At 39.7% G+C, this 27,571-nt stretch overlaps 2 protein-coding genes across 2 annotated transcripts; one reads left to right on the top strand and one right to left on the bottom strand.

Annotated features, from left to right (window-relative positions):
* Positions 1-519: 519 nt before the first annotated feature.
* Positions 520-1,905, bottom strand: LOC117305759 (extensin-like). Its single transcript, XM_033790631.1, has 2 exons — positions 1,893-1,905; positions 520-851 (listed from the first exon to the last, which is right to left on the bottom strand). Exons 1-2 carry the CDS (start codon positions 1,903-1,905, stop codon positions 520-522), a joined length of 345 nt encoding a protein of 114 aa, XP_033646522.1.
* A 14,248-nt stretch (positions 1,906-16,153) lies between these two features.
* LOC117305760 (adenosine receptor A2b-like) lies at positions 16,154-27,238 on the top strand. Its single transcript, XM_033790632.1, has 2 exons — positions 16,154-16,274; positions 26,736-27,238. Exons 1-2 carry the CDS (start codon positions 16,154-16,156, stop codon positions 27,236-27,238), a joined length of 624 nt encoding a protein of 207 aa, XP_033646523.1.
* Positions 27,239-27,571: the final 333 nt, after the last annotated feature.

The following is a 27,571-nucleotide window of genomic DNA, read 5'->3' on the forward strand; positions in this document are numbered from 1 at the left end:
TCTTCTTGTGGTGCTTGCTAAGGTCAAAGTTCACTGGGTTCATTTCCCTTTTTTTAAATTTTACCCATCCATTCTAAGGTTTAAATATTAGTTCCGAGCAAATTTTTTCAAGAGCCGCCGTAGCGCAGCGGGCTAGCTCACAGCCCCGGGAATCCTGGAGCTGTGAGCAGGGTGGGTTCAAATCTCTCCGGGGACTCTTTTACCATTAAAAAAAGACTTTTTTTATAAATCTTGTAAAAATGTGCAGGGTTTGAACCGGGGACCTTCCACTCTGTAAGCACTCTCTCTCACTGCTGTGCTACTGAGCTGTTATAAAAATCTAACGGTTTTTGGAGTGATGAAGTTAAAAATGGCTGACTTAGAAAATATTTCAAAATTTATTTTCCCTGGCTCAACCCTTGGATTTCTAGCTGATCTGAAGGCTGACCAAGGGCCTACAAGGGCCTACCAAGGGACTTGGAGCTTGACTGGAGGAGTAAAATTTTAAGTGCTGAGGGGCCAAGGAGGTTGCTGAGTGGGCTAGGGTAAGGGTCTGGGAGGTTGCTGCAGCCAGTGGGCTCGGTTGGTTGGGATGAGGGCTTGGGTGATGGTAGGAGTGATGATGGGCTTGACTCTTTGGGATGAGGGCTTGGGTGATGGTGTAGGAGTTATTGGCTGGACTGTTTGGGATGAGGACTTGGGGTGATGGTAGGAGAGTGGGGTGGACTGTTTGGGATGAGGGCTTGGGGTAATGGTAGGATTAATGATGGGCTGGACTGTTTGGGATGAGGACTTGGGGTGATGGTAGGAGAGTGGGGTGGACTGTTTGGGATGAGGGCTTGGGGTAATGGTAGGATTAATGATGGGCTTGACTGTTTGGGATGAGGGCTTTGGTGATGGTGTAGGAGTAATTGGTTGAACTGTTTGGTTTGGGATGAGGACTTGGGTGATGGTGGGAGTAATGGGCTGGACTGTTTGGGATGAGGGCTTGAGTGATGGTAGGAGTATTTGGGCTTTACTGTTTGGGATGAGGGCTTGGGTGATGGTAGGAGTGATGGGCTGGAATGTTTGGGATGGGGGCTTGGGTTAAGGATAGGAGTGTTGGGCTGAGACGGGCATGATAAAGCTTGGGAGGACTAGGGGTACGTTGGGATGAGATGGTTTGTTTTAAATTAAAGTGGTTATTCTTAGATGTAATTAAAGGATAGGGGGTTTTCGTATTAAAGGTTGGTATAATACTTTTTATTTAAAGTATGTAATGCGGTGGAACTTTTTTAATTAAAGTGGTTATTCTTAGATGTAATTTAACGGTAGGGGTTTTTCGTATTAAAGGTGTGGTATGGTACTTTTTACTCAAAGTATTTATTGGGGTGGAACTTTTCTATTAAAGTGGTTATTCTTAGATGTATATTTATCGGTAGAGGTTTTTCGTATTAAAGGTGTGGTATGGTATATTTTATTTATAATGGGGTGGAACTTTTGTTATTAAAGTGGTTATTCTTAGATGTAATTTAACGGTACGGAATTTCGTATTAAAGGTGTGGGTATGGTACTTTTTAGTCAAAGTATTTAAAGGGGTGGAACTTTTTTCTATTGAAGTGGTTATTCTTAGATGTAATTTTAACGGTAGGGGTTTTTCGTAAAGGTGTGGTATGGTGCTTTTTATTTAAAGTATTTAATGGGGTGGAACTTTTTCTATTAAAGTGATTATTCTTAGATGTAATTTAACGGTGTGGTAAAGTATTTTTAGTCAAAGTATTTATTGGGGTGAAAATGATAAAATTAAAGGGTTTTTGTAGTAAAGTTGTGGTACAGTACATTTTTTATTGAAAGTATTTAATTTGGCAGAACTTTTTGCCCACAATACTCTTTTCTGCTGGAGTAAGAAGATCTTATTTGCTGCACTTTCTAACTTGCTGCAGCCATCTTTGTTATATTTAAAAGTCTTTTAATGCTCTCAGTTTTGCCTAATATGGTAAACCACAGAATAAGGGAATGACAAATATATTTCTTTCTACATTTATAGAATCATTTTATTTCAAACTCTCAACAGTTATAAACAATACATTTTTTTAAATACAAAATACATTATCAGTTTGAAAACAATGATATAGAAGTAACTCAAACAAAATAACTCTTTGAAGAAAATTATTTGCCCTAACAAAGCTTTTGGTGAGTACAATTATCAAGTAATCAATATTAAACTGGACAAAATCTTTGCCCTTTTTAACAATCAAAGTTTTCGGAAAGTCAGTTTCTTTATCAACTATTTATCAATAATTAACCAAATTATAACTTGGTCACATGTTAAATTTGACCCCAAATCACTCTTTAAGTGCCAGTTTTGTTTTGCGTTTTTGACCAAAAAATGCCCAGTCTTTTTAGGTTTTTCAAAACTCTGTATTAATAAAAAATTCTTGTTCACCACACACAATGTATCTTGCTGTTTTGCGTTGCCTTGGAACCTCCCAAAGTCATTACTATTTCCTGGGGGATACTGCCCTCTTGTGATAACATAAAAAAAGATATTACATGTACCCTAATGGCACTTTCAGAATACATACAAATATTGTACTTTATTGTCACTGAAAGAGGTGACAGTCATTTAATTTAACCTTCATGTGTGAGCAATTGGTTTTTTTTGCATCAGGTGTCAAATTTGCAGCAACTTTTTTTGAAATTTGCAATTGTGCCTACTCCACTAAATTGGATGCCAATTTGGCATTGGTAAGTTCAATTGAATACTCACATACCTCAAAGTGAAATTTAATAACGGTTTCAACTAGAGGCAAATAAACTTGCTTTAAAGACACTGAACACCTTTTCTAATTGTCAAAGACCAGTCTTCTCACTTGGTGTAACTCAACATATGCATAAAATAACAAATAACAAACCTATGAAAATTTGAGCTCAATTGGTCGTCGAAGTTGCGAGACAGTAAACCCTTCCCATGAGATATGTAAATTGCACATAGCGCGTGCGCACTAACATTTTGGTTGGCAAAATGAGGGAACATCGCGCTGTTTTGTACACGGCTAATGGGTGCTTGATGCAGACGCGATTGCGCGTCTGCTTAGTGCACAACTCTATGGCGTTTGCCAACCAACAGGGTCTGTACGCATGCGTGAATGTGATTAGCATATTTCATGGGAAGGGTCCATAATGAAGAAAAAAACCACCCTTGTCACACAAAGATGTGTCCTTTCAGATGCTTAATTACGAGACCTTAAATTCCAATTCTGAGGTCTCGAAATCAAATTCGTGGAAAATTACTTCTTTCTCGAAAAACTACGTTACTTCAGAGGGAGCTGTTTCTCACCATGTTTTATACTATCAACAGCTCCCCATTACTCATTACCAAGTAAGGTTTTATGCGAATAATTATTTTTAGTAATTACCAATTGTGTCCAGTGCCTTTAACATAAATGCATTAAAATGAAACAGGCTGCTTTTTTGGCACCGCCAAAGCTCAGATTTCATCTTCAGGGTAATACTGCAAACCTTATCGGACTTCTTGGCATTCAAAATTATGAAAAAGGTAAAATATTTACCCAAGGAGCTACTTTGAGACTTTTATGTCACCGTCTCGAACATTCCTGTTCACAATACCCCCCTTTGCAACAATGTTCAGTTGAAGGTTAAAGTTGACAACCAATTTTTTGTTTAACCTAGTCAAAGCTTCTAAAAAGCCAATAAAAAGAAGATCTAATCTTTGACAAACATTTTTTTCTTCAAAAAGTTAACTATTAATACTCCTTTTTGTGGGCTAAAATAAGTGCACCTTTCAAGCAATATCCTGGCAAGGTTTATCCAATAAATTCCTTAAAATAGACATATTGTGACTTGCTTGCAATTCACCGATCCCTCAGGCTCCGCCCACAGCGCACATGTGAGCAAGAACACATGTGCCTCTCCAATGCCATTCTGCACAAATCTGTTGCGCGCACCAAGCATGTGCGCACGCATGTCAGACTTTATAGTGTCAGACTTTTAGTTGTGCAATGGGTTGTGATTGGTCAATAAGCAATGGGGCGGAGCTTAATGGATCGGTGTATTGGTGCACTTACTTTTTACAAAATCATTGCAACTCTGTTACGTAACCCCAAACCAGCTAAGGCAGGAGGTGACTAAATACATCACACCATTAAGTTATCAACTTTCCTGATAAAATTGAAACTACAATAAGGCTACCAGAATTGTTCTTTTTTTGCTTTTAATTTATAAACTACTTGCTTTGTAACATTACTTCGTTACAAATTTTACATTTTGCCTAGGAATGCGAGTTATCCAAACCGATTTGGGTGATGGAAAGACGTGACAAATTGAGGAACTTGTCCAATTCTTCACAGGATTCACTTTTTAAGAAAGTTAAAGCAACTATTTCAAATTATAAGATAATAACATAATTAACATACTTTTTTAGAAAAGGCATTCGGAAATTATAAAAAATCTACACTATTCAATGGTTTTTGAGAGATGTATTATTATGCATTCTTATGTTCTACTACACATACAACTAAGCTTTGAGTAATCATCACACTCTCTGGAAAAACACCTAATGGGCCTGGGACAGCTAAGGCTGTGTTAGAATTATAACCATTAGGGGAAAACACCTAATGGGCCTGGGACAGCTAAGGCTGTGTTAGAATTATAACCATTAGGGGAAAACACCTAATGGGCCTGGGACAGCTAAGGCTGTGTTAGAATTATAACCATTAGGGGAAAACACCTAATGGGCCTGGGACAGCTAAGGCTGTGTTAGAATTATAACCATTAGGGGAAAACACCTAATGGGCCTGGGACAGCTAAGGCTGTGTAAGAATTATAACCATTAGGGGTAAAGGTTAATCTAACATGTTTTTAATGTTTCTAGAGTGTAATCAATCTGTAGGGAAAACCATTCATTTGGGTTAGGCTGATGCCAGCATGAAGTCCCCAAAATGTTGTGGCATGTGGCGTCGGGCTGTAGATTGTACAAGTGCTGCAAACACAGCCCACTTTTTTAATGTTAGTAGAAAAACCACATACCTCGGTTGTAAACCCTGTACAAATCTAAATAGGTGAAAGATCCCAAAATCAATCTTTTCCGTGGTGGATTTCATCTTGAAGTGGGACACCTTTGAAATAAAAACAGACAAAGTAGTTTAAACAACTTTAGTCAACCTCCTAGTCTACCAAGATTTCAAACAAAAAAGCACCAAAAACAATCACAAAAGATGAACATCTTTATTTAAAGCTTTAGTTTGGTTCATGTTCATGCTACACACCAAGGAGTAAGTTGGTAACATGAAACGAGCTTGCATTCAATAGTGTTTCAAAATCAAGTGAACCATCTGAAATGCAAAACTTCAATGCATTAACTTTGATCTTTCAAACCACATGTAGAAAAAAAGAGATTAAAAAAGGGATCTCCCTTTGATTGTGAAGCAAATATTGATGTTTTGTTTCGCTCTAAAATGTGTATTCCTTTGAATAACAAAGTGTTAAAAAAACATGGATTTTATTTTATTTTATATTTTTTTTTTTTTTTTTTTGGGGGGGGGGGAGACAGCAGAAACTTTACCAGAAGTGCCCTCCCCCCAAAAAAAGTTGCACCCCTTTTACCCCCTAAAATATTACTGTAGTTAAGGTACTGCAACTTGGCAATGGCTTTTCTCTACAGATCTACGTGTGTATGCCCCTAATAGCATACTATGGCGTATGAGTTAATTGTCTACAAAAACGCACTATTAGTTGAATAGTTTTAATGAATTTACCTTCTATGTGAAGAGCCATCTCATATGCTAGGTTGACATCCAGCGACACACATCCACTTGGTAGTGATGAATCTGATCGATAAGCTTTCTGTCTGTGTATAACAAAACAAAAATACTTTATTGCACACATAGAGTTTTGTATGCGAGGGCAAGGCCATATTCATTACGCAAAGGGCACCTCCGTGGAAAACTAAGTCTAAGTCACCCCGGCCAAAATCAGGGCAACAGAGACAATGGCATCAATGCTTCATTGTTGTTACAGGCCAGTAAGACCCTCTGACTTTTTTTATGTTCTTAATAGCAGTTGTAATATGTCACCCCGCTCTGCAAAAACCTGCCAAAAGACGCCCAATATTGAATGGTTTAAAAATTCAGGTATCGCAACTGAGATTCCCTGCAACAAGTTTGTTTTATCCCTCGCTATGATAATATGTAGTTTAAAAAAAATTCTTTGTCTTTGTTAGGGGGGGGGGTGGTGAGCACAATTGAATAATTGTTTACGGTTTGTTTATGAAAAACATGATTTTTCAATACCTTATTTATACAAAATTGTTACATCGGGTTAACCACCCATAGGAGAACCTCTGACAAATTTTTCAATTTTGAATTAACTTGTTTTTCTAGGCTATTGACTTGTTCCATCTCTATTTTTCGAAGTTGTTGCCCTTGGTGCCCTATCTACTGGCCTAGCACCAGTTGGCCTTGCCCTAAAACATGTTTTGTAACTCCAGGCCTTGGTTTGTACAATCGATGTCTGTGGATGAATTGGAAAGTTGCTTAATTTTACAGGTCTGGCAGGACAGTAGTTGGAACCAGGTCTGAGACCCCCCTATTCTAAATTTGGTATCTTCTGAAAGCTGAGAACATTCTCTTTCTAAATGAAACGTGTACTGTTTGGAAGTAAAAAACCAGGGCTAGTATTCATCGCAAGGCTGACGAATAGAGCACCCAAAAGAAAAACTTGGAATGGTGAAATGAACAAACAGAAGATTCACAAGCCTGGAAATGTAAATTTCTACTGGAGGTTTTAAAGGCACCAAGGTCAGGGGAATAAAGATTATTCCCTCTGTTGCCACTGTGATGTATCAGTCCTGGTCTTGATCTCACAAAGAACTAAGACTGATCTAAACAACCAATCAATCCAATAATCCAATAATGCCTTGCAAAGTGTGATGTCACACTACAAGTCAATAGGGAGTTTTCGTTTTCGACGACTGGTGGTTCTGCGACGGTATGTAGTTTGCAGCCAAACATTGTGGTTTTCAGCAAAACACAGATTCATCCCAAGTACTGTCAGAGAAATTGAGAAACAACTGTCCTCAAAGCGACGCCTGTGCAGATAACCCGATATTTCATTTTCACCGTCGCAGAACCATCCGTCTTCCAAAACGAAAACTCCCTAATTTGACAACTCATCTTAAGATGAGTCTTAGCGCTTTGTGAAACCAGCCCTTGAAGATAATCAATAGACTGAAAGTATTATGAATAGTTTTTACTATTAACTAGTTTGAATTACCTTTTAATGGAGAGATGAGTTCTTGCAGATACGGACTCGATGTGCTTTCAGGCAAGCTCTGATGGTCAGACATCTAGTTGCTGATGATTGGATCCCTTTGGAGATGGCAACCCTCACACTGTGTAATCCAAAACAAAATAGAAAATGAGAGTTTGTTTCTCAGAATAACAATAACCCATCATGAAAATATTTCTGCAATTTTGAAATAATTATTCTCTCCTTATGAGATCACACTTCCTAACCATACATGTACTGATAAATTGATTGATTGTTCACATTAACAAGTGAACAGTATGTGTGAAGTTATTGGTCATTTACAAAACAAAATTATATGCCTTGTGAGGGACTTTTAGAGTTTGATGTACTTTCTTTGTCTGGTTCTGTATATTTTGTTCCTTTCTAGATATAAGGATTAAACTTTAAGGTCAATAATATACTTCAGAACTCTAGGTTTTTACTCAGCCCCGGGTCAACTATCACCAGCAGGGTTCACAGCGTGTGCAAATGTTGACGCCTGGGTTGCTTCACCCAAACTCAGGACAAGGACTATTTTTATCAATAACTAGTTGCATCTCTCAGTTTTGCTTGTGCCCTCAAAATTTCCCCGAAGTTAAAGGTCACTGAAGTGGCCTTATTTACAGAAGATGGTAACTAGTGTCCCCTAAGCAACCAATCAGGTCCTGCAAGGATACTTAATTACAAAGTCAGTAAAATTCAAAAGTGTCAGACACATTCAACACTTGAACTGAAGTTGTTCTAGCAGAGTATACTGTTCGAAACGTCGAGACCAAACCGGCTCTTTTCAAAGCCAACACTCACTCATAAGAGATTTACACATGGCCGCACGCGCAAGTTTACTATTTATTTATAGTTTCTTCCTCTTTCTCCACACCATGCAAAGCTTCAAACAATACTTAGAAGTTTTTGTTCATTATTATTATTATTCAATTAAAAAAAAGAAGACCGCCAGACTTGCTGCTTGTCTTAAGAAATACAATGATAGAATTTACCTTCATATTTCAAGAGGTGTCTAACATGTCATACTGATGTTCAGGGCACTGTCAGTTGAGCGAGAGGATGTCTTCAGCCGACGCCTTCTCAGGAAACTCTGATGGTCGCCATCCACGCATCCCGGTCCAGCATCAGTGCCTAAGGGCATATACATCCACTTTGTTGATTAATGAACCTTCACAAGCTTCACTAACTGTGTAAAACAAATCAAAAGTAACTTATTACAGGCACGCAACTTCAGCTTGAAGAGGGAACAACCATTTTTTGTCTATTTTCTTTATATCTGGTACATTGGAAACCTTTTCACTGGACACCAATGCCACGACCAGAAAAACAGAGGACATGACACTGTGTTTTATTTATGGGACGAATGTCATAGAACTGCTTAAGAACACAAAGTAGCAAAGTACCAAATGGTTTAGCTTACTGGAATGAGATTACCAGCAATAATGACATCTTTCATCAAACCATTAATGGCTGCACATTTTTGCTTAGCAGAAGTATAAGAACCAGTTCATTTTCAAATTGTCCGTAGCCTCCCACGTTAAAATATTTTTACTTTTGGGAGATTCTTGAGATTAAAAATAAAAGACCGCCAGACTTGCTGCTTGTCTTAAGAAATACAATGATAGAATTTACCTTCATATTTCAAGTAGTGTCTAACATGTCATACTGATGTTCAAGGCACTGTCAGTTGAGCAAGAGGATGTCTTCAGCCGACACCTTCTCAGGAAATTCTGATGGTCGTCTTCCACGCATCCCGGTCCAGCATCAGCGTCCCAAGGGCACATACACCCACTTTGTTGATTAATGAACCTTCACAAGCTTCACTAACTGTGTAAAACAAATCAAAAGTAATTTATTACAGGCATGAAATTTAATCTTTGAGGGGGAACGACCATTTTTGTTTTATCTGGTTCATTGGAAAACTTTTCACTGGACACCAGACAATGCCAAGATCAGAAAAACAGAGGCCATGCCACTGTGTTTTATTTCTGGGCCCATTGTCATAGAACTGGTTAACCACACAAAGTAGCTAAGCACCAAATAGTTTTGCTTACTAGAATAAGATTACCAGCAATAATGACATTTTTCCCCACAACACTAATGGCTGCACATTTTTGCTTAGCAGAAATATGTGAACCACTTCATGTCAAATTATCTGTAGCCTTCCACATTGAAATATTTTTACTTTTGGGAGCTTCTTGAGATTAAAAATAAAAGACCGCCAGACTCGCTGCTTGTCTTAAGGAAATACAATAATAGAATTTACCTTCATATTTCAAGAGGTGTCTAACATGTCATACTGATGTTCAGGGCTGGTCAGTTGAGCGAGAGGATGTCTTCAGCCAACGCCTTCTCAGGAAACTCTGATGGTCGTCATCCACGCATCCCGATCCAGCATCAGCGTCCAAAGGGCATGTACATCCACTTTGTTGATTAACGAACCTTCACAAGCTTCACTAACTGTGTAAAACAAATCAAAAGTAACTTATTACAGGCATGCAATTTCAGCTTTGAGAGGGCAAGACCATTGTTGTTCTATTTTTGTTTCATCTGGTTCACTGGAAAACTTTTCACTGGACACCAGACAATGCCAAGACCCAAAAAACAGAGGCCACGCCACCATGTTTTATTTCTGGGCCCAATGTCATAGAACTGCTTAAGCACACAAAGTAGCTAAGCACCAAATGTTTTTTCTTACCAGAATAAGATTACCAGCAATAATGAAATGACTGCACATTTTTGCTTAGCAGAAATATGTGAACCACTTCATGTCAAACTATTGAGGTTCTTGAGTAATTATTTTCCTTTGAAAATATTTTTGCCACAATAAAACCCTGACATGACAAGGGAAATACAACAACAGTTCTCATAATTAGTTCTGCTTGGGAAATCGAGTAAGCACTGATCACCATGATTCCCAGAACCTCTGCTGTGAGCCATGACCAATAATCTAAGATGTGGTACGCTGGAATCACGGAATGCTTCGGATAATGGCGAATAATGGTGGAAGCCTGTCCATGTTGTTGGCCACATTGGTACTACAACAGGGAAAAAGCTAAGATCAATCTTAACTGTTTATCAAGCCTATTCGCTAAGCAAAGAGTGATGTCGCAATACAAATCACTTCGTATACTGACAACTCATCTTTCAACAGATGAATCTTAAGTAGGGCTTTGTGAAATCGAGCCCAGGACAATTTTAAACTTTCACTGGACACTTTGACAAGGACATGTTCTCCCTTTGAATTATCAGTCCTACAGGAATCGATACTAGACTACAATATGATTAAATAAAAATAAAAATAATACAAGGTCTTTATATAGCTCTCAAACTAATACGAGCTCTCCAACTAACAAATCTAGAGTGTCATGGCCGAGTGGTTAAGAGCATCGAATTCAAGTTCTGGTGCTAATTCACCGGAGTGTGGGTTCGAATCCCGGTCGTGACACTTGTGTCCTTGAGCAAGATACTTTACTATAATTGCTTCTCTTCACCCAGGGGTATAAATGGGTACCTGCGAGGGTAGAGGTTGATATTGTGAATGAAAAAGCCTTTGGAGCGATATAAACCGTTGCCCAGGTTGTATACTCCCAAGGGAGCTGAGAAACATTAAAAAGGGATGTTATTGGCACTATGACCAGGGCACTAATGTAAAGCGCATTGATACGGTTATTGTGAAATGCGCTATTTAAGAACTGGTTATTATTATTATTATTATTATTATTATTATTATTATTATTATTATTTCATTTTATCACAGCATGCAAAAGAAAGATCTCATTTTCCTTTGTGCCGGTAACTCCTCGAGCCGGGCTACGTCCCGTAGCCTTAGATCTCAAGGGTCTTTCTCAGGATCCTCGCTGTTCCCAAAAGCGCTGCCTTCTGTAATAGATCTACCCTCACATTTGTCCCTATTTCATCTAGATGTTTCCCCAGTGCTTTGGGAATGGTGCCAAGTGCTCCAACCACCACGGGGCCTACTTTTACCTTTACCTGCCAAATCTTACGAAGTTCCCTGGCCAGGTCCTGGTACTTCTCGATCTTTTCCATCTCCTTCGAAGCTACCCTTATATCACCTGGCACCGCTATGTCAATGAGATGACACATCTTCTTCGTCTTATCTAATAGCACAACATCCGGACGCCTATGTTGTATAACATGATCGGTCTGAATGTTAAAGTCCCATAGGATCTTGACCTGGTCGTTCTCTACAACTTTCTCCGGAACATGGTCGTACCATTTCGCAAGTACTTTGACACCATACTTCTTACACAGATCCCAGTGAATCACCTTGGCCAGCTTGTCATGTCTTCCTTTGTACTCCGTCTGGGCCATCTTACTGCATTCGCTAACAATATGAAATACAGTCTCCTCTGCTTTATTGCACATTCTACACATAGGAGAGACGTTTGCTTTCTCTATCCTTGCCTTCATTACATTTGTCCTTAGAGACTGGTCTTGCGCCGCAGTAATCAAGCCCTCTGTTTCCTTCTTTAGTTCGCCACTCTTTAACCAATTCCATGACTTGCTGCTGGCCACTTCCTCAGTGCACCTCAAGAACCGGCCATGAAGTGGTTTGTTCCTCCAATCTTGATGTCTTTCCTCCTTCCTTTCCCTCTTGTACTCTTTCGGCCCAACTTCGTCTGCCCTCGTGTACCTTTGTGCAACTTTCAACAAGCTCTCCTCGGTCCTCCTGACATGACAATGCAAGCTTCTGCACTCGATGTTAACACTGTCCGCCACGCTAAGCAACCCCCTTCCGCCCTCTGACCTCGGAAGATAGAGTCTACTAACATTTGACCGCGGGTGTAGCATGCCATGCATGGTCATTAGTTTTCTTGTCCTCCTGTCAGTGACATCTAGATCTTCCTTAGTCCACTCGACAATACCCGCACTGTACCTCATCAAAGACACGGCCCATGTGTTAATCGCCTTAATCATGTTCCCGCCGTTTAGTTTAGACTTCAAACATTTCTTTACACGCCTGATATATTCTGCCTTCAGCCTTACCTTTGATTCCTTGTGAAGGACATGGTCCGATTCAAGTACACCAAGATAACGATAACTCTCCTCCTCACCCAAAACCCTCAACTGTGCACCATCTGGCAGAGCAATGCCATCGGAATGTACCCTCTTCCCCCTCTTCATGGTCATTGAAGCACATTTCTCCAGACCGAACTGCATCCCAATGTCATCACTGAAAATCCTGACGGTCTGCACCAAAGAGTCGATCTCGGCCTCATTCTTCGCAAACAACTTCAAATCGTCCATAAAAAGCAGATGGTTGATCTTACATCCGTCCTTCTTCATTACATAACCTGCACTCACCTTCCTTAGAATCATCGACAGGGGCATCATCGCAAGAACAAACAGCAGCGGAGACAGAGAGTCACCTTGGAAAATACCTCTTCTTATGCATACCTTGCCCAGATTATCATCGTTGGCTGTCAGATTTGTTCGCCACGTCTTCATGCTCTCACCTAAAAGACGTTTTACTGCATCAGCCACTCCAACCATATCCAGACATTCCATTATCCATGTGTGCGATACCATGTCATACGCCTTCTTGTAGTCAATCCACGCCATTGCCAAATTAGTCTTTCTGCTCCTGCAGTCCTTCAGTACAGCCTTATCGATGATAAGTTGATCCTTCGTACCTCTGGACCGCTTCTTACAGCCTTTCTGCTCCTCCGGAAACAACTGCTGGTCATCCATATGGCGATATAGGTCTTCTGCAATCATACTGGTCAAGAGTTTATACATCACAGGTAAGCACGTGATTGGTCTATAATTACTGGCAATGTTACCTTTCTATTATTATTATTATTATTATTATTATTATTATTATTATTATTATTATTATATGATAATAATATCGAAGTCTTATATAGCGCACGTATCTATCAAACAAGGTACTCAAGGCGCTGAGTATATATACAAACTTTCAGAAAGATAGGTTATTACAGTGATGAATTCTGAGACCCAATTATTGAGCACCTTATAAGGGTTTACAAGGTGCTACGACGCAAACAGCAGCCAGAGCCAGGAACACTGGGGTGAACCCCCTTCTCTTTTCGAGTGCACTGGGTTCTTTTACATGCTCTGTCAGAATTACCCCCCCATTCGAATGTATGGTGTTTATTTTGCAGGAGCAGATATACTAATGAATATGCATTTTTCTCCCCAAAGGTTGTGAACTCTTGTTATTATGCTAATTTCGTAACTTGGTTTATAAAAAGAAGTGCGGAGGTCAGTGCCTTCACTTTCCTTTGTACTTGTCTGGTCACACAGGTTGGTGTGAATAATTAGGTATTGTTGTGCATTGAAGGATTGAGCTACTTTGCATGAAGTGTGGTATGCAAGAATTTAGGGAGTGGCAGTAGTCTCACATAGGTTCTTATGGAAGAAGGATCATGAAATTTTGAGTGAGAGAAAGATAGAGAGAATTTGGATAGGTATTTGGAAGTGCCTATATCTCAACAGTGTCGCGCTACAATTACAACCTTTGAGGTTATTGTTTTGCTGCAATATTAATGCTAAACCAGAAACAGATTATCAGGCTGTTATTTTAAGCAATTGATTGGCAGAGAACTGAGGCGGCAGAGATCGGCAGTTTGAGTTTTGAAGCAAGGAGAAAATCATGGCCATGATGTTGATGTGGGAATCTAACCCTCTCCTAGAAGTTCAAGGGACTATACTCTCATAGAGTGAGAAGCGTTAATTGAAGGTCTGAGGCGGACCAAGAGGAAGGCCGGAGAGTCCGTGCATGATACGTGCCTACATAAAATGGAAGAGTGGAGCGAGACGCTGTAGTGTTACCGGAGGACATTTAAGCCTTTGGACATTTTCACGGTGGGACATTTTATTTACCCAATAAATTGAACACTTTTGTTTGGAGTTGAATTCGGAGTTTTGAATTCGGAGTTGGAGTCAAGAGTTGAAGTCAGGGTTGAAGTAAGAGTTTAAATCGGAGTTGAGATTGAATCGAGGCAGGACGCCAGACCGGAGGGTCACTTTTGTTTAAGTGTAAATTTGATTAACTTTTGATTAACTTGATTTGGAGACATTTAATTGACTACATCAGAGTAGCGTGGTGTTATTAAGACGCAAAAAGCGAAACATTGCAGAAGTAAGAGAGATTGTTAAAGCGCCTTGATTTTGTATATATATAATATCGATTATAGTCTAAGGAGACTCACCCTTTAGTTTCTAGTATTTTCAACACATTGTTGATTTAAGGATAAGTTTTATTTGAGAAGATCGAGACGAAGTGTTTTGAGTTCATTTATTAATTTCTGTAGAATCCAAGATATATAGATATTCAGTGTACAGATTCTAGAAATGGGGCGGTTCCCCCAGTTGTTGTAAATAAATGTAAAATAATTGTAAATATAATATTGTGTCGAAGAGACTTTCATTCCAGAGTTAGCAAACTGTCTTTCTCGTCATGGTTGCACGGGGTTAACTGTGACATTTTGGGGGCCCGTCCGGGAAGAGTTTGACATGTAAAAAGAAAGACACTTGCTTGCTATGAATGATTGTAGTCTTAGGCTAAAGTGTTTATGGAAGTATAATGGAGTAATTTGTATTTTCTTTTTTATTCTCCAGACTTTTGACTGCGGATATCTGACGGCTCAGTTTCAACCCAATCAATTGCTTCTTAGTGCCGCCGCATCCCAAAAGCGCCTAAGTATGGAGATCGAACGGTTAGCTTCCTTAGGTAAAGAGATGGATTTGCAGGGAAGTGAGTTGAGAGAGTTTGTTAAGGTAGAGCAAGAACGGTTGAAAGTTGAGAGAAAGGAGAAAGAGAAGAGAGGGATAAGAGAGCTGCTCAAATAGAAATTAGAAGGGAAGAAAAAGAGGCTTTAGAGATCCAACTCAAATTAGCGATAGTTACTGCTGAAAAGGCAGCAGCAGGGGGTCACTCAAGTCAGGTTCACAAACAAAACTTTCAATCTCGGGGGCCAAAGCTTCCAGCATTCGACGATGATAAGGATGAACTGGACGCACATCTTCAAAGATTTGAGAGATATGCTGCTGCGCAAAGTTGGCACGGAAATACCTGGGCTGTGAACCTCAGTGCACTTTTAAAAGGGAAAGCCCTTGAGGTGTACTCTAGCCTGGGACCAACGGCTTTACGTCCCATCCGAAGGACGAAGCAATGGTTAAGTGTCTTGCTTAAGGACACAAGTGTCACAGCTGGGGATTCAAACCCACACTCTGCTGATCAGAAACACCAGAGTTTGAATTCGTAGCTCTTAACCGCTCGGCCACGACACTTCCACTAACAAAAGAAAGTACCACAGTAAAAAATTTTTAATGTTTTTTGTGTCAGTTATACCTTGTATGCAAAGGAGAGATGATTTCTTGCAGACACCAGCCCAGACTCATTGTGTTTTCAGGAAGCTATGAAGGTCAGACATCTTGTTGCTGATTAGTGGATCCCTTTGGAGATGGCAACCACCAGTGTGTCCTGTGAAAACGAAGGAAAAAACGCACAATAGAGTCAATTTTTTTATTTTATTTGAGTCAAGGTTTTCACTGGCCAATTTCAGCAAAAATCCATTAATTTTAACTCATTCAATTTCATTCAACAGTCAACAGGAGTAATTCAAAACCAGTTTAGCATTCACTGGTCAAACAAGATCATTTAAATTTGATAGGCCGCAAGAATCATTCAACTCGGTAAAGCCAGCAGCAAGAACTGGTCAACAATTTAATTTCATTACAATGAGCAAACATTTTCTAAATGTTTGCATTCAAATTCAGAATTGTATGTAATGTGTTTACTGATTTAGAGCTGCCTATAAAGGCAGGGAAAACTAATTTCTACAATAGTTTGGCGTTATCTCCCAAATAAGCCAAAAAGATTTTTAATGAAAAGATGGCTGCTCGTGGTCAGTACAGAGCAGTGATTACAGTAGGTAGGGTGAAACTGGTTGAGGCATTCGAGAACAACAAAGCTGACTATCACACACTCTTGGCATCAAAAGATGGACAGCAAGGTCAATAGTGGCAACATTTGCGTACCGGTCATCACAAAAAGTTGCCGACTGGGGGAGCACACAACACCAAGGTAGATCAGGAAATGCAAGATGAGCTGTACTGCGTGACAATCCTCTTGTAACACCAAAACAGATAAAAGATGAGATCCAACAATAGCTACCAGACAAACCAACTGTGTCTCCAAGTAGATCCCTGGACGGCATACTCATGACCCTTAAACTAGCAGAGGACATGCCTGATGCCGCCAACTCGCCAACGGTACTCGATATGCGAGTAGAGTACGCGCAGTGGCTCATGCGCTACGGAGTTGTCAGCCACTGCGTAATCATCGATGAAAAGGACTACAACATTTTGCAAGGCGCTCTTTTAGTAGAGCACCTTGCTGTATCCCGGCAAGGCGTGTTGTACACGCTCAACGTGGACGCAACTGTAACATGACAATTGCTGTTTCGGAGATTTGCCTTGTAAACCATCGCATTTGAAACCGTAACAAGAGAAATATTTGAAGATTTTCTGGCCGCAACAGCCCTTGAATGTCAAACGTTGTTCCAAGCATATGAACCAGTCTTTCTTGGATACGACAATGCCAGACCCCCCTTGAGCATGCCCAGCTCCCAGCAGGACTCAACCAACAGATCCAGTTGAAACGACTACCACCATATTCACCATTCCCGAACATGACTGAATTGACCCATTCATCATCCAAAGCTGGCATGATCTACATGTAGCTCTCCCAGAATGGCAGCAACGAGTAGGTGACCGGGAAACGAACCAGTCTTTCTTGGATACGACATTGCCAGACCCCATGTGCATGCCCAGCACTGAGCAGGACTCAATCAGCAGATCCAGTTGAAACAACTACCATCATATTTACCATTCCTTAATAACAAGAGGCATTTGACATGACTAAATTGACCCATTCATCATTCAAAGCTGGCGTAATCTAGCTCTCCAGGAATGGCAGCAGTGAGTAGGTGACCAGGAAACAGTAGAGGGGTAATCTGTTGACTAGAAGTGGCCCAGCAAAATATTGGACAAATAACTCATGAAAAATGTGTGAGATGGTATAACCAGACCTACATGTTAAGATGTCTGGCACGTCAGTGAAGATTATAGAAGAAGACGGAGACAAAAACAAACCCGGGGGTAGAGATGGTTCTTGTGATTGATTTAACATAGGGACATAGTAGTCCAAATTTGTTGCATAGGCTGTACTCCCAGGGAGTGTACTCCCAGGGAGTCCAGTAAACAGGGGTAATGAGGTTGGAGCGCTTTGAGAAGCCTTCCGTGTGTGAAAAGCATGATATAAAAACCAGTTATCATTCTTATTGTGGCATAGTGAGGTACTTGGTTGTTTCAAGGAATTCACAATTATCTATGAGGATTTTAATAAGTTTACCTTCATTTGAAGAGCCTTCTCATGCGCCAGGTTGATGTCCAACAGTCTTCTTTGTTCATGGGTCTCATTTCATAAGCTTTACCAAAGTGTAGCTGTGTACAAAGACAAAAACATACTTTATTACCAGAATGAAATGTTACCCTCCAGAGGGCATGCAAGACCAATTTCGTTCTGCAAAAGGCACATCCGTTGGAAAATCTTTAATCTACGGGAAACTCTTGAAGGGGGCACCAAGGCCAAGACAACAAGTGGCCCGCCACATCCTCAGTGTTATACCAGGCCTGTTAGTCACAGTCCTTTAGCAAAGGACCACGTCTGCCATAAATAACAAGTGTTTACGGGAACCTTGTCAATGACCACAAATGACATCAAATGACAAGACCAATGACAATACTGACGAGAACTGTGAAAAAGGGACCGGCCAAAAGTCTCCCATTGAACAAACTTTTGACAGTATGAGGCCTAAAAGGATCAATACTACTGTAGACTATAACAATACATGATATTTTTAAAGTGATTTTGTCACCTTTTTTACTATCAGATATATGTAGTTCCATGGACAGTTGTTTCTGCATTTTTTTTTTTTGCCTCTGTTTGTTTTATTCTCAAGGGTCCCCATTTAGTGGGCCTGTAATGAGTGTCTGTTTGATGTTTGTGCAATAAAGGTAATAAAATAAAATAACTACCTTTTATGAGCTTCACTATAACTGCACCTTGTAAAGAAGAGATGAGTCCATGCAGCATCAGACATCTGGTTGTTGATGAGTGGATCTGTTTGGAGATTGCAACTCTTACTGTGTAAATGAAAACAAAATACAGAATTTTAAACTAACCCATCATGAAAAAATAAAATGCCACTTGGATTTGTTTTTCCCTTTTAAGGTCAGCATGCTAAACCATGACATCCCTCACTTCTAATAGACCAGTTATAAATTGAAATTATTGGTAATTTTGTTAAATTTAATACCCTAGTGTTTGTGACTCGCAGCTATTGACATAGCGGGCATGTTCTTTTAGTTTCAGCAAAATTTCTAAAAAATCATTAAAATTATTTTGGACTTGAGTAAAACTTGAGCCATACTACAGATGACTCAGACTTGAGTTGTGGCCATCACTGAGTCGCACTCCAGTCCAACAAGCCCCACGAGTAAGGCACTGTTTTCAATCAAGGTTCAGCGAAACAAGTTTGTAAAAAAAGGTTCATCTCAAAAATCAAAAGACACATAATTGTTACACTTATGGACGTTACATGAATGGTATGTCACAGTGAGATAGTCAAGTCGTTGTGGTGGTGTAATGATTCAGCTTTCCGCCATCAAAAACTGCTCTCGTGAGCTCACAAGCGACGCTGCTGGCTGCCGACAAATGGGACTGTAGTCGTGAGAGCAGAAGTCTCGTGGGGGCCGGCAGTCTCTTGGGAAGCCCAGAGAAAGTCAAAATCGTGGCAAGAGAGTCGGACTGATATCACCCAGCAGACAATTAATGACTTGTCCACAAGTCTACATAATCGCATGCAGTGGGGTCATTGATGCTTTGATCATTGAAATTTTCTCATCAAATGCCAGGAGAGCTAGGAGATATGTTTTTCGCTTTGAAAATTGTTTGCAATTTTATATTTGGACTAGAAAAAAAAGGTTGCAGGCAACCCAAAATGTTGGTTTCCTCAAGTAAAGCTCTTGTTTGGTGCACCTTGTGTTTATGGTGAACTGTCCTGGGTCCAATTCCATGGCTCTGCTTAGCGCATCAAGCAAAGAATTGGCGCTTGCATAAGCAGTGAACTCTGAACTTACGTCACTGGTTTAGTGGGGAATTTTGGCTTGTGCGCATGTGTACTCCACACGTTACTAGGCATTATATACTTATACAGCTAGCGCAGAAACTTGGCGCTTGCACGTAAGCGGAGAATGGTGATCGTAAGTGCAGAATTTGGTGGTAAGCAGAGCCATGAAATTGGCCCCTGGATGGTCAAGGAGTGGGGTTGTTGGCGAGGCTTAAATTGTTTTATATTTTCCTGTGTTTGTCAGGTAAAATCAAACAAAGTAAACAATATGGGATATCACTTGTCTAAATACAAGTATCCAATGTACAGTATTTCCCCAAATTTATGAAATAAGCAATCATACTGAGTGTAATACAGTACATGTTAAATGTCTATCAAATCATTGTCAAATTATTATTAACAGGTCTCCAAAAAGACAAACCAAAACTAATTAAGTCCATGTACAGGGACATAATGTAACAGTAAACGAGTCCTAGAAACACCAGCATTCACCTGTGAAGCAAAGTGATGAGAACTCAGAAATATTACAGAGTTTCAAGGAACAGCAGCAGAGTGCAGACTTTGAGATCTTTGGCTTACCATCTTGGGACTTACTTAAGATTGATGTTAACATTTGACTTGTTTTCTGTTTATGTCAGTCAAATATTATACATGTATGGTACATGTATTGTGGTTGGTAACCTGAATTTGCTGAGCATCAATTTTTGAGCTTAACTGCTTTTGTGCTTATTGCTCTTTGAAATTGGGCTCTTGGCCAAATGCCTCCATGAAGTATGAGGCCTATAAAGGCATCAATACTACTGTGGACTATAACAATACATGATTTTTTAAGGTGATTTTGTCACCTTTTTTACCATCAGCTTTGTAGTTCCATAGCAATTTTTTTTTTTTTTTTTTTCTGTTGTCTCCGTTTTAATCTTATGTGTGATCAAGGGTCCCCCAGCCTCTGTGCCTGTTTCGGTTTTTGATGTTTGTGCAATTATGGTAATAAAATTAAATAAACTACCTTTTATGAGCTTTATTACAACTGCACCTTGTAAAGAAGAGATGAGTCCATGCAGCTTGGACATCTGGTTGTTGATGAGTGGATCTGTTTGGAGATTGCAACTCTTACTGTGTAAATGAAAATACAGAATTTTAAACTAACCCATCATGAACAAATATAATGCCACTTGGAAATAATTGTTGTCCCGTTTAAGGTCATGCTAAACCATGGCATCCCTCACTTCTAATAGGTGAACCAGTTGAGTGACATTATTGATAATTAATGTGATTGCCCCCGGTTTTTGTGACTTGCAGCTATTGAGTATAGCTTACTACTGACATAGCGGGCAATTTTTTTTAGTTTCAGCAAAATTTACACAAAATCATTTTTAAAAAATTGGACTTGAGTAGAACTTGAGCCATACTACAGATAACTCAGACTTGAGTCATGGCCAACACTGAGTCGAGCTGGAGTCCAACAAGCCCCACGAGTGAGGCATTGTTTTTGATCAAGGTTCAGCAAAACAAGTTTGTACAAAAAGTTTCATCTCAAATAACAAAAGAACACATATTTGTTACACTTTTGGACAAGTTGTGAATGATCTGTCACTGTGATATAGTCGATTCACGTTTCCGCCATCAAAAACTGCTCTCGCGAGCTCACACGCGTCGCTGCTAGCTGCCAACAAATGGGACCGTAGTCGTGAGAGCAGAAGTCTCGTGGGGGCTGGCAGTCTCTTGGGAAGCCCAGAGAAAGTCAAAATTGTGGCAAGAGAGTCGGATCGATATCACTCAGCAGACAATTAATGACTTGTCCACAAATCTACATAATCGCATGCAGTGGGGTTGTTGATGCTTTGATCATTGAAATTTTCTCATCAAAGCCAACAATTTTATATCGCCGCATAGTTTGTTTTCAATGTGTGTCGTCGACCAAACATTTCATTGCAAAAGAAGTTCTATACAACCAATCTGCAAATCACAAACCCATAAAAATGGTTATTGATAAAAAACAATTCCTATTACATCATGGCAGAAACTAGGGGAAGTGTTTTTCTTCTCGCCGTCGCATTGAAAATTGTGTGCAATTTTATATTTGGACTAGAAAAAAAACTTGCGGTGACCCAAAATGTTGGTTTCCTCATCCAACCAGCAGGTGAATACAAAAGTTAAGGGAAACCCCTCTTTACGTTAGTTTATCTACTGTGATGAACAAATTTCAGACTTTTTCGTTTTTTCAGAATGTCATCCCTGTACAATGTAACACAGAAGTCCAAGGTGTATGAATGACTAACATGGTGTACATAGCGTTTTGCATGGCTTGGCTGATGCAGACAAAAATAGCTGTGATCTCAGACTTGAAAGTCTACACCCCTAAACATGTATCCCTTCAACAACAAAAAACAAAACAATCCAATAAGCTCCACCCAATTACTGTCTACACCAATCACATACAATGAAAGCTTGGCCAAAAGTCACCAATATTGTCCAAGTAGGCCTAAAGCTTTTGTTTGGTGCACCTTGTGCTTGTGGTTCAGAACTGTCCTGGGCCCGAATCCATGGCTCTGCTTATCGCATCAAGCAATCGGCCTCTTGCGGAAGCAGTGAATTCTGAACTTACGTCACTGGTTTAGTGGGGAATTTTGGCTTGTGCACATGTGTACTCCACACGTTACTAGGCATTATATGCTTATACAGCTAGCGCAGAAATTTGGACCTTGCACGTAAGAGTAGAATGGTGATCACAAGCGCAGAATTCGGCAGTAAGCAGAGCCATGAAATTGGCCCCTGGATGGTCAAGGAGTGAGTGATGGGCGAGGCTTAAATTGATTTATCTTTTTCTGTGTTTGTCAGGTAAAATCAAACAAAGTAAACAATATGGGATATCATTTGTCTAATTACAAGTATCCAATGTACAGTATTTCCCAAAATTTATGAAATTAGCAATCATACTGAGTGTAATACAGTACATGTTAAATGTATAACAAATCATTGCAAAATTTCTAAAAAAATCATTAAAATTATTTTGGACTTGGGTAAAACTTGAGCCATACTACAGATGACTCAGACTTGAGTTGTGGCTATCACTGAGTCGCATTCGAGTCCGACAAGCCCCACGAGTAAGGCACTGTTTTCAATCAAGGTTCAGCGAAACAAGTTTGTAAAAAAAGGTTCATCTCAAAAAACAAAAGACACATAATTGTTACACTTATGGACGTTACATGAATGGTATGTCACAGTGAGATAGTCAAGTCGTTGTGGTGGTGTAATGATTCAGCTTTCCGCCATCAAAAACTGCTCTCGTGAGCTCACAAGCGACGCTGCTGGCTGCCGACAAATGGGACTGTAGTCGTGAGAGCAGAAGTCTCGTGGGGGCCGGCAGTCTCTTGGGAAGCCCAGAGAAAGTCAAAATCGTGGCAAGAGAGTCGGAACGTTATCACCCAGCAGACAATTAATGACTTGTCAACAAGTCTACATAATCGCATGCAGTCGGGTCATTGATGCTTTGATCATTGAAATTTTCTCATCAAAAGCCAGGAGAGCTAGGAGATATGTTTTTCGCTTTGAAAATTGTTTGCAATTTTATATTTGGACTAGAAAAAAAAGGTTGCAGGCAACCCAAAATGTTGGTTTCCTCAAGTAAAGCTCTTGTTTGGTGCACCTTGTGTTTGTGGTCAACTGTCCTGGGTCCAATTCCGTGCCTCTGCTTAGCGCATCAAGCAAATAATCGGCAGCTTGCAAAAGCAGTGAACTCTGAACTTACCTCACTGGTTTAGTGGGGAATTTTGGCTTGTGCGCATGTGTACTCCACACGTTACTAGGCATTATATACTTATACAGCTATCGCAGAAACTTGGCGCTTGCACGTAAGAGGAGAATGGTTATCGTAAGCGCAGAATTCAGCGGTAAGCAGAGCCACGAAATTGGCCCCTGGATGGTCAAGGAGTGGGGTTGTTGGCGAGGCTTAAATTGTTTTATATTTTCCTGTGTTTGTCAGGTAAAATCAAACAAAGTAAACAATATGGGATATCACTTGTCTAAATACAAGTATCCAATGTACAGTATTTCCCCAAATTTATGAAATAAGCAATCATACTGAGTGTAATACAGTACATGTTAAATGTCTATCAAATCATTGTCAAATTATTATTAACAGGTCTCCAAAAAGACAAACCAAATATAATTAAGTCCATGTACAGGGACATAATGTAACAGTAACCGAGTCCTAGAAACACCAGCATTCACCTGTGATGCAAAGTGATGAGAACTCAGAAATATTACAGAGTTGCAAGGAACAGCAGCAGAGTGCAGACTTTGAGATCTTTGGCTTACCATCTTGGGACTTATTTATGATTCCTGTTAGCATTTGACTTGTTTTCTGTTTGTCAGTCAAATATTATACATGTATGGTACATGTATTGTGGTTGGTAACCTGAATTTGCTGAGCATCAATTTTTGAGCTTAACTGCTTTTGTGCTTATTGCTCTTTGAAATTGGGCTCTTGACCAAATGCCTCCATGAAGTATGAGGCCTATAAAGGCATCAATACTACTGTGGACTATAACAATACATGATTTTTTTAAGGTGATTTTGTCACCTTTTTTACTATCAGCTTTGTAGTTCCATAGCATTTGTTTGTCTTTTTTTTCTGTTGTCTTCGTTTTAATCTTATGTGTGATCAAGGGTCCCCCAGCCTCTGTGCCTGTTTCGGTTTTTGATGTTTGTGCAATTAAGGTAATAAAATTAAATAAACTACCTTTTATGAGCTTCATTACAACTGCACCTTGTAAAGAAGAGATGAGTCCATGCAGCATCAGACATCTGGTTGTTGATGAATGAGTGGATCTGTTTGGAGATTGCAACTCTTACTGTGTAAATGAAAACAAAATACAGAATTTTAAACTAACCCATCATGAACAAATATAAAGCCACTTGAAAATAATTGTTGTCCCATTTAAGGTCATGCTAAACCATGGCATCCCTCACTTCTAATAGGTGAACCAGTTGAGTGAAATTATTGATAATTTTGTTAATGTGACTGCCCCCGGTTTTTGTAACTCGCAGCTATTGAGTCCAGCTTACTACTGACATAGCGGGCAATTTCTTTTACTTTCAGCAAAATTTCCACAAAATCATTTAAAACAAATTGGACTTGAGTAGAACTTGAGCCATACTACAGATAACTCAGACTTGAGTCATGGCCAACGCTGAGTCGAGCTGGAGTCCAACAAGCCCCACGAGTAAGCCATTGTTTTTGATCAAGGTTCAGTAAAACAAGTTTGTAAAAAAAGTTTCATCTCAAATAACAAAAGAACACATAATTGTTACACTTTTGGACAAGTCGTGAATGATCTGTCACTGTGATATAGTCGAGTCGTTGTGGTGGTGTAATGATTCAGCTTTCCGCCATCAAAAACTGCTCTCGCGAGCTCACACGCGAAGCTGCTGGCTGCGGACTAATGGGACCTTAGCCATGAGAGCAGTAGTCTCGTGGGGGCCGGCAGTCTCGCGGGAAGCCTCGAGAAAGTCAAATCGCGGCAAGAGAGTCGGATCGATATCACCCAGCAGACAATTAATGACTTGTCCACAAGTCAACATAATCGCATGCAGTCGGGTCATTGATGCTTTGATCATTGAAATTTTCTCATCAAAAGCCAGGAGAGCTAGGAGATATGTTTTTCGCTTTGAAAATTGTTTGCAATTTTATATTTGGACTAGAAAAAAAAAGTTGCGGGCGAACCAAAATGTTGGTTTCCTCAAGTAAAGCTTTTGTTTGGTGCACCTTGTGTTTGTGGTGAACTGTCCTGGGTCCAATTCCATGGCTCTGCTTAGCGCATCAAGCAAAGAATTGGCGCTTGCATAAGCAGTGAACTCTGAACTTACGTCACTGGTTAAGTGGGGAATTTTGGCTTGTGCGCATGTGTACTCCACACGTTACTAGGCATTATATACTTATACAGCTAGCGCAGAAACTTGGCGCTTGCACGTAAGCAGAGAATGGTTATCGTAAGCACATAATTTGGTGGTAAGCAGAGCCATGAAATTGGCCCCTGGATGGTCAAGGAGTGGGTGGTGGGCGAGGCTTAAATTGATTTATCTTTTCCTGTGTTTGTCAGGTAAAATCAAACAAAGTAAACAATATGGGATATCACTTGTCTAATTACAAGTATCCAATGTACAGTATTTCCCAAAATTTATGAAATAAGCAATCATACTGAGTGTAATACAGTACATGTTAAATGTATAACAAATCATTGTCAAATTGATATTAACAGGTCTCCTAAAAGACAAACCAAAACTATATAAGTCCATGAACAGGGACATAATGTAACAGTAACCTAGTCTTAGAAACACCAGCATTCACCTGTGATGCAAAGTAATGAGAACTCAGAAATATTACAGAGTTGCAAGGAACACTCAGCAGAGTGCAGACTTGGAGATCTTTGGCTTACCATCTTGGGACTTATTTATGATTCCTGTTAGCATTTGACTAGTTCTCTATTTATGTGTAAGGACAGAGCTACTGAAGTTCTCTTTGTGAAACATTTCAGCAGAAAACAGAAGTATTGAAAATTCTTAGCAACATCACTTGATGTAGAAAGTTCAAAGAATATTTGCATACGCCCATCAGACTGAAGAATAGCTTTGTGTATGATCAACACATGAAGTGAGAAATGATCTTGCTTACATCCACATGTACAATACTTCATTGGTGAAAGTTGAAATCTATACGGTCAATCACTACCAGCACCAGCTTAAGACTGTAGTTGATATTTCTGAGGCAAACAGCGGTGTTCGAAATACTGAAGATGTATCAATGGCGTGATATCATTGGAATTGTACACGGAACTGTTGGATTTGTTCTCAACACTCTAACCTGGCTGGTCATCCTTCGCACCAAAAGCCTTCGTAATATGACAAACTACTTGCTTGCATATCTTGCTGTAGTTGACAGCATTTATTGCTGTTACTCAAGGTTGATCCTAGCCCTAGTTGAAACACAGCCACAGTTAATACCGGAGGGTTTCATTGCAAGAGAGATCTATTGTCGGATTCTCCACAGTGACTTTATTTTGATATTAACAGCGTACTCATCAAATTATGCTCTGTGTCTGGTGACATATGAACGATATGTAGGAATAGTGCATCCACTGCATTACTCCAGAATGATGTCTGCTAAAAAGGTTATCAAGATAATTTTCATAGCATTAGGTTTGTCAATTTTTTTTTCAAGCCTGTCTTTGTTTACATATAATGCTAGCAAAGATACAAGCTGGCTTGGTTGTACACTTGCAGACTCGTTTTTCACCTTGTCGAATGTAACAAATGTGTTCTTCATTTTATTTTGCTACCTGTTGCCCATCCTTTTTATGAGTTGGGTTTTCTACAAGATCCAAGCCACTCTCAAGAGAAGTGCTCAACACTTCCAACAACAGAATGTACAAGGAGCAGCCCTAGAACTTTTAAAGGCCAGACAGAATGTGATCAGCATGCTTTGGATTGTCATGGGTACAGTGATTGTTCTGTGGACACCACTTGTTTTCAATATGATCATCTGCTTGCCACCTTCAATGGAAGAATGGTGCTACTTCAGTAAATCTTCAGCCACAATAACATTCGTACTCAATCTCATCTTCTTCATGAACCCTGTGATCAACCCCATCATTTACGTTTTCCGATACAAGAAGTTTAGAAAGGGCCTTCGAAACATGCTGTGCCGTTGCTTTGGTCAACCTCAAAGGACAAACCGGACTGTTGTTTGGATTGCTATGAATAAACAGAACGTTTATGAACCCTAGGAGCGCTCAATCACAAGAGTTGACTTTTATAACCGAAATTGTCATTTCATCCATCGTGATGATACTGACAATTGTGTTCAGGGTCTGTTCATTTTTAAAGTTTTGAAAATGTTATCCAACATGGCAATTGAGGCTCTTTAAACCTGAGCAATGCAGCAATTATTGCTGTATCTGTGACGTCACTCTTGTGATGAAAGTGTCATACTATTTTTATGAAGCTACATTTTAACTGTAGATTCGTAACAAATCTACACAAAACGATCGATTTGTTACAAACTATAATGTAAATAGTTCAACTTGAATTATGATACTGTCTTTCCAAACTGAGAGATA

The sequence above is a fragment of the Asterias rubens genome, unplaced genomic scaffold (assembly GCF_902459465.1).
Source record: "Asterias rubens unplaced genomic scaffold, eAstRub1.3, whole genome shotgun sequence".
In the NCBI taxonomy this organism is placed as follows: domain Eukaryota; kingdom Metazoa; phylum Echinodermata; class Asteroidea; order Forcipulatida; family Asteriidae; genus Asterias; species Asterias rubens.

Coding starts and splice junctions, on each gene's coding strand:
- LOC117305760 (XM_033790632.1), top strand. CDS start 16,154: ATGGCTGCTCGTGGTCAGTACAGAGCAGTGATTACAGTAGGTAGGGTG. Junction 16,275..26,735: donor ATCAAAAGATGGACAGCAAG/GTCAATAGTGGC, acceptor GTACACTTGCAG/ACTCGTTTTTCACCTTGTCG.